General features: G+C 40.0%; 1 protein-coding gene across 1 annotated transcript in view; it reads left to right on the forward strand.

Annotated features, from left to right (window-relative positions):
- The window catches only part of LOC137525547 (uncharacterized), a 52,275-nt gene extending 45,781 nt beyond the window's left edge, over positions 1-6,494 (forward strand). The window contains exon 12 of the mRNA XM_068246676.1: positions 5,927-6,494. Coding sequence (XP_068102777.1) covers positions 5,927-6,004 — 78 coding nt within the window. The 3' untranslated portion in view covers positions 6,005-6,494. The remainder of the gene's footprint in view (positions 1-5,926) is intronic.
- The last annotated feature ends 1,314 nt before the right edge of the window (positions 6,495-7,808 follow it).

A 7,808-nucleotide genomic window follows, 5' to 3' on the forward strand; every position in this document is an offset into this window, starting at 1 on the left:
GTGACAGACAGCAGAGGAGAAGACAGTGTACACTAACTGTCTAACTGTCACACTGACAATGCTCAGCACAGTAGCACTGCAGTAATCTGTAGTAAGCTAACACAGTACTACTCTAACAACTAACTAGCACTGCAGTACTAACTACACAATAACATTGTAATACTATTCCCTAACCTATACTGTGGCTAATAGCAGGCCAGGTATCTGTGCACAGCACACACAGACACAGGACCTAATAGCAGCTGCTGCAGCAAAGAGTCTGACAGTCACTGAATGAAATCAAGCTAGCTAACTAATAAACAATAGAACAATAGTGTAGTGAAGGTGATTAGCACTGAAAAGCTTTAGGTTTATCACTGTATACAGCACTTGCTAGGCCAGCAGCACTGGAGCATGTCTCTCAGTGAGCATTCACAAGCAAGGACGAGATTTCTCATCATGGCACCCCTCCTTAACAGGGATGAGCAGAAACTACGCCAGTGCAAATTTACGCATCGTAGTTCGCATCTACGCATCATAGTTCATAGGCGACGTTTCAAAACTACGCTTACGAATTTACGCGTAGCGAAGTACCACTATGCGTAGTTTATGCCTGCTACGCGTAGATAAAATATGTATTGTGAAGTAAACTACAAACACGTTAATCACGGCTATTTTTCCGCGTACTATTGTATGCTTACAAAATTACGCATTGGAAAGGGGAATGTACGCATAGAAGAGTACTCGGTTTAAGCATTTCTAGAGGAATTAATTTGGAAATATTTCCACATTAGGGCATAAGCGTCCACATACAATACGCTTTGCAGTACGCGTAATTGCATATTTTAACACGTAGTCTACGAAATGCATATAAAGCGAATGTTTGATTTTGAAGCCGTAGTTTGGCGAAGCATAATTACGTAAAACTACTCGTACTTCCAGCGTAGCAAAGTTAGCTGACTACAAACATCCCTGCACCCTAATATAAAGTGGGGGCTGGCCAGGGTTCCCTTCTGTGATTGGGTGCTAGGGCTTAGGCTGGGAGCCCTCTGATTGGCTCCATGAGGTCAGGAGGGGCTGGCCAGGGTTCCCTTCTGTGATTGGGTGCTAGGGCTTAGGCTGGGAGCCCTCTGATTGGCTCAATGATGTCATGGACGTCATCTCCTTAGTTACAGTATCCGGATTCAGGTATCCGACCTCAGTATCCGACCGGATTCCAGATTTCAGATAGATATCCGAGTTTACTCGGATAGCGCTATTCGGATTTGCACAGGTATCTGGAATCCGATTCAAAGTTTGGATAGGGGTAAAAAGTTTGGATTATCTGGGTAGTTTGGATATCCGAATATTGGATGAGCATCTCTGGTAAATCAAACTATCTCAATAACTACCCCAATGTTAAAGGGAAAATCAATTAAGGGATGAGCAGAAACTACGCCAGTGCAAATGTTCGCATCGTAGTTTGCATCTACGCATCATAGTTCGTAGGCGAAGTCTCAAAATTAGGCGTACGATTTACGCCCCTACGTGTAGTTCTCATGTGTATTGCGAAGTAAACTACAAATGCGTTATTTGCGTCTATTTTTCCGCGTACGATTGTATGCATACAAAATTACGCATTGGAAAGGGGAATGTATGCATAGAAGAATTACTGTTATAAGCATTTTGAAAAGGAATTCATGCGTACATTTTTAAGCATAATGGCATAAGCGTCCGCATGTACTACGCTACGCACTACGCGTAATTGCGTATTTTAATGCGTATTCTACGAAATGCATACGAAACAATTATTTGCTTTTGAAGCCGTAGTTTGGCGAAGCGTAATTACGTAAAACTACGTGTAGTTCCAGCGTAGCGAAGTTGGCTGACTACGACCATCCCTGCTTCTGCCTTCATAGCCGGAGGTCACACAGGAGCGCCACATGGAGTGAAGTGACGAAAGGTGGTGAAATGGGTAATTTAAGCCTCTTAAGCCTCCCTGCCCTGGCCATGTACACTTCAGTACAATTTTTTGCTTTTTTATGAAAATGATTTCACTGCTTCCCTGGTTTAAACAAAATAGTATCTTTTAGATAGACCAGACACTTGCCATTTTCATTTGCAAGGAGGTAACTTCAGAAACAAATTATTAATTGATAGTTTTGAGAATAAAATACATATATTCGAAAGATGCATTTTTTCTAGTCACTGTTTGTATGGCGGGTAGCCCAGATACCAGCTATTTTATTGAGCGCAGAAGGCACCCAAATGTCGTATTATAGCTGCTTATCAGGGCTATTAACATGGCCCTCTGGTGCGCAAACCTCGTCAGCTCCTGATAAAATACAAGGGGCTTGATTCACAAAAGAGTGCTAACTAATAGAATGGTTGTTTTGCGTGATTTTTCGCATTGCGCGCGATCGCGAATTTTCGTGCGAATCGATAATGTTTTTGTGCGCAAATGGGAATTTTTGCATGCAAAAATCGTTTTCACACAAAAGATTTGCGTTTGTGCGCAAAAACATTATTGTTTTGCGTGAAAATTCGCGATCGCGCGCAATGCGAAAATTCGCACGGAAATGGCTGTGATATCAGTTAGCACTCTTTTGTGAATCAAGCCCAAACTGTGGTGAAGGCAGCTCCGATATTGCAGGTTTTTTTGGTGGGGGTGCTAGAGTTTTAGGCATAGGTTGGGAGGTTGGTTAGGGTGAGGAATTGATTGGAGGGGTTAAGCATCAGTTGGGGAGGGGGTTGGTTAGGATTGGGAGAGGAAGGGTTCAGGTGAGAGTGGTGTTTGTTTAGGCGATAGTAAAATATCAGTAAAAATGATTAGTATCTTACTATTATAATTAAATGGCACCTGCTAGCAGAATAATTAGTAGATTTACCAATATTCAATTAGCAATTATCTCCAATGCCTATTTTGGGTGCTTTTTTTGCATGTACACCTGCTGGAGAGTCATACAAAGTCAGTAAGTGGGTTGAAACTAGTGCTGGGAATTGGTGTTTCCCCGTCGGGATAATTGATACTACCGCCGCTACTCAGCGTCGCACCGCAGATTCCCGACGACATTCGCAGGCTACTCAACGCGTGCAGGAAAACAGCTCCTGCACGCGTTGTTAGATGTGAAAGGAGCCTTATAGATTGCACGGAGTATCGAACGCGGAAAACGTAACGTGTATTCCCAGCATTACACATTATACACTGTTCACAGCAGTTTTCAAAGCAGATTATAAACCAATACACAATTGGTATACAGACATTAATTAAAACCGCTAATTTAATTTTAGAGATACAGGTATTTAACAAAAAAAAAGTGCCTTTCAGTTTTATTGAGCTAGCTTGCTTACCCTTCCACTACAGATGCAATGTGAGTTTGCTGCAAAGACTGTAAATTCCTTTATTTGAATGTAACCAGTGGTGAAGATGTGACCAGCACTGCAGTGCCCCTATGTATTTTTGAATTATGGGAACACTCACCCAAATACCCCCTCTTTCCATTTCCATATAGCTTTAAGCTGTCAATTTCATAAAAGATCTGACTGGACTGCAATTAATATATGGAATAAAAGACTAAGCATTAGGGAAGATCGAGAATTATTTTGCAAAATCGTGGTGTGTGTGTGTGTGTGTGTGGTGTGTGTGGTGTGTGTGTGTGTGTGTGTGTTTGTGTGTATATGTGAATGTGTTTGTTGGGTGGGAGGGGCACAGGCTACATAAGCAAGGGTTATCTTACCTGAACTTCCACTTCCCTTTGGATGTGTCCCTTGCCACATTCCATCTCCTTAAACTTCTGCGTTCTAAGCCAGGAAATCCTCTCTGAACGCGGGAGTTGAGGAGATGGATTGCAGTTTGGAATGCATCGGAAGGCAAGTGGCGGCTTAGGTGAGTTAACTTTGTGTAAACAGACTGTGCCCCCCACACACTGCAGGACAATTTCACATTTTACAAAATCATTCTTGCTGAGCTCTATGCTTTTGCAGATGTGTACATTTACTAAAGATATTTGTTAAGTTGGAGGCAAACACAATAATTGCCGATAGCAGAATATTGGTTAAGTCACCAAGATACTACTATTAACTTGAATAACCGAAACCTCACATTTGCTCTTCCCTACCTACCCCTAACACTAACCCTCCCTCTACCTACATGTAACACTAACTCCTCGGCCAATGACTAACACTAACCCCCACATCTACCCTACACCTAAATCTCCCCCCAAACACCAACCCCCCCAGCCCCCCCTCCCCCCGTGCTTAACTATACTAAACCTGAAAGTGCATGGCTTTTTTTTTGGGGGGGGGGGGGCATATTCTTCTATTCAGTGATGATCATAATTTGCTAATAACGATTACACAAAATGTTGCGTACATTTCCACTGTTACACCTATACATAGTTACAATTTGGAAATTCAATTAATTTTGTGTCGACTTTAGCGGTTAGTAGCAAAGCATACTATCATCACCAAAATTTCTATGAATGATAAGAGGAACAATGGGGACAAGTTAAAAAAAGACCAGAAAAAGGACAGTTAAAAGCTATTTTTCCTTTCCATTTTTAAATCAATTTCTCAAAAAAGTTATTTATTAAAAATTCTTATTTTAACAGTAATAACCTTAGCAATTTTGGTGATTATAGCATGTATGAGGGCTTTGCTATTAACCACTAGTCAGGAAAAAATTACATGAAAATTATGCAAAATTATGGTTCAAACGTAATTAACCATTTATGCCACCAGGACGTGATTGTCACATCCAGGCGGCTGCTGTAGTGCTGCTGTGCGCTTCCATGCACATGTGTTGTCCCCCATTAGCCTGGAGATCAATGAATGGGAACATAGTTCCCATTTATTGATCTAAGTCCCCGGTAAAAAGACCAACAGCTTCTTATCAGAAACCGCTGGCTTTCTGATAAAAAAAAGTTTCCCATCCTCCTTATGCTACCTGGAAGTGAGAGAGTTTGCTTCCACGACTAAAAAAATTTTTGGGGACTGTGGCCATCTTGTTTCCAAATAGTAAAACTCTACATACATTTTTCAATGAAATAAACACACATTATTACATTTAAAATGAACTGTTTACCTCCCACAATTACCCAATTAAAATTTTTAATGAAGAAAAAAATACAATAAAAAAACAAACAAAAAACAAAAACAAAACATAAATAGTTACCTAAGGGTCTGAACTTTTTTAATACGCTTGTGAAGAGGGTATATTACAATTTTTTTTTTTTTAAATTATAAGTTTGTAAATTGAGATGGATGCAAAACTGAAAAAATGCACCTTTATTTCCAAATAAAATATTGGCGCCATACATTGCGAAAGGGACATAATTTAAATGGTGTAATAACCGGGACAAGTGGGCAAATAAAATACATAGGTTTTAATTATGGTGGCATGTATTATTTTAAAGCTACAATGGCTGAAAACTGAGAAATAATTAATTTTTTCAATTATTTTCTTAATATTCCTGTGAAAATGCATTTAGAAAAAAATAATTCTTAGCAAAATGTACCACCTTAAAGAAAGCCTAATTGGTGGTGGAAAAAGCAAGATATAGATAAATTCATTGTGATAATTAGTGATAAAGTTATTGGCGAATGCATGGGAGGTGAAAATTGCTCTGATGCATAAGGTGAAAAATACCCATAGGCTGAAATGTTTAACTAGGATTTTCCCAAAATTTCAGATTACGATTTTGCATTGTAATTTCAAATTACAATGCAAAATTTTGATTGTGCAAAATTCATACTTATCACTACTTATACATGTTGTCTTATATTGATATTCCACACTTGGCACTGCCCATAATCAGCTGCCTAAAGCTATCATGACAGTTTCATCAACCCAGGATAATTACTAATTCATCAATCGTTAACAATCCAAAGACAGATAATGCAAATTCTTTTTACATGTATTTTAATCAGCAAAATCTCACAGCTCGTGTCCCTTTTCTTTCTTTTTCAGATGGTGTTTTTCATTATTGGAGGACTCGTTGGCCTTTTGTTGATTATATTAATCATTATCTTGTGTGTCACATTATAGTGAGATAAATGATAGATGTTCTGTAAATAGAGGGCAGGGCTGAATGGACTTTAGAATGAAATTACTACATAACTTTTGTTAATTGTGTAGTGTAATTTCCACTGCTAAAACCTCCACCTGCGGGCCTCCTACTAATATTATAACCATGCACACGATGGTTACCAAGCTGTAATGAACCTCCTGTGTGCATTTTTCCATAAACCACTTTTATAAGCTGTTACAGTGAGCATTGTGGGTAAATGCTGCACTATATGGGTTCTGCGACAACATGGCCTTTTGCATCGATCACTGTTGCGACAGGCACACACAATCAGTGGCAGCGGTTTCTATCTTGGACCTACATCTAGGCAGCATGAGCCTCCGCTTTTCAGGATTTAGGACCTACGTCTGTGCAGCATAAGTAGTTAACACATTTGGTGAAAAAAAAAAAATTCACGCCAATATATTTTCGGGAGTATTCTTTTTTTTGTGTGTGTGAAAGTGATAATGAAATGAAAATGGTCCATTTGCTCATCAATAACTAGAAAAAGTTGTGGGAGTGGTCAAAAATATCTTACCTTAAAACCATAAAATATAGGAGCAGTTAGATCTTACCTCCACCAATGAACAAATCACATGGGTAGAAATAATTTGAATGATGCACAAATTATTTCTACCCATCCGGTTTGTTCATCGGTGAATTTAAGATCTAACTACTCCCATATTTTTTGATTTTAAGATAAGATATTTTGGGTGCCTCCCACAAGTCTTGTTAGTTATTCCTTAACCCTTTGGGGTGGTGTTTTGTACACACTACTGCGTCCAATCATCTAGGGCAGTGATCTGCAAACTTGGCTCTCCAGCTATTAAAGAACTACAAGTCCCACAATGCATTTGACTTTATAAATCATGACTGCGGCTGTCAGACTCCCGCAATGCATTGTGGGACTTGTAGTTCCTTAACAACTGGAGAGCCAAGTTTGCAGATCACTGATCTAGGGAGAGGGACTGACCAGTACCTGCCTAGCAGATCTGGGATACCAAACGGGAACGGTTAATCTCCCGTAAGCTCGGTCGGTGGTTGCAAGAGTGCAACCCATGCTTGTGAGTATATTCTACTACTCTACTCTTCCTCTTTTTACCTAACCATATTGCACCATTGGGCTCCTGGTACCTCCCATTACAGAACTTTGGCACTTGGAACAACAACTACCAGGAGTCATCCCATATCCTCATTTGTTCATAACTAATTATTAAACTATATGGTCAACCATTTCAGTTGGTTTCCTGCAGAACCTGCTGCTGTAACAGAACATAGTATCACCAGGGGCTTGAGTCACAAAAGCGTGCTAAGTGTTAGCATGCCAGTGAAAAGCCCTTTAGCTCATGCAAACATGGTCTCTTCACGCGCTAATATGCACATAAGAGTTTGCACGCATGAAGTTTAGCACTGTGTGCGTAAAGTTTTGTGCGCAGCGCTTCGCATGCAAAATTAGCCACTTCATATGCTAAGTAGCGTGATAAGCATACTTTGCATGCAAAGCGGCTGATTTTGCAAGGGAATGGAACGTAGCGCGCAGCGCCGTTCGCCCGCACCGTGTAACGACATACGGGCGCTAAAGTAGCACGCGAATAGCATCAGCTTTGCAGTGCAAACTACTTAGCACCCTAGTTTGCATGTGCAAAGCTTTTAGGCGTGATAACTTGAGTTATCACGCTTTTGTGAATCAAGCCCAAGGTATTATATTAATAGGGGGCAACAATTGGATATATGTCTGCAAGATAGGGTCAGGTTTGACAAAATCAAAGTCATATGATGGTTTTT

Source organism: Hyperolius riggenbachi, chromosome 7, assembly GCF_040937935.1.
Source record: "Hyperolius riggenbachi isolate aHypRig1 chromosome 7, aHypRig1.pri, whole genome shotgun sequence".
In the NCBI taxonomy this organism is placed as follows: Eukaryota; Metazoa; Chordata; class Amphibia; order Anura; family Hyperoliidae; genus Hyperolius; species Hyperolius riggenbachi.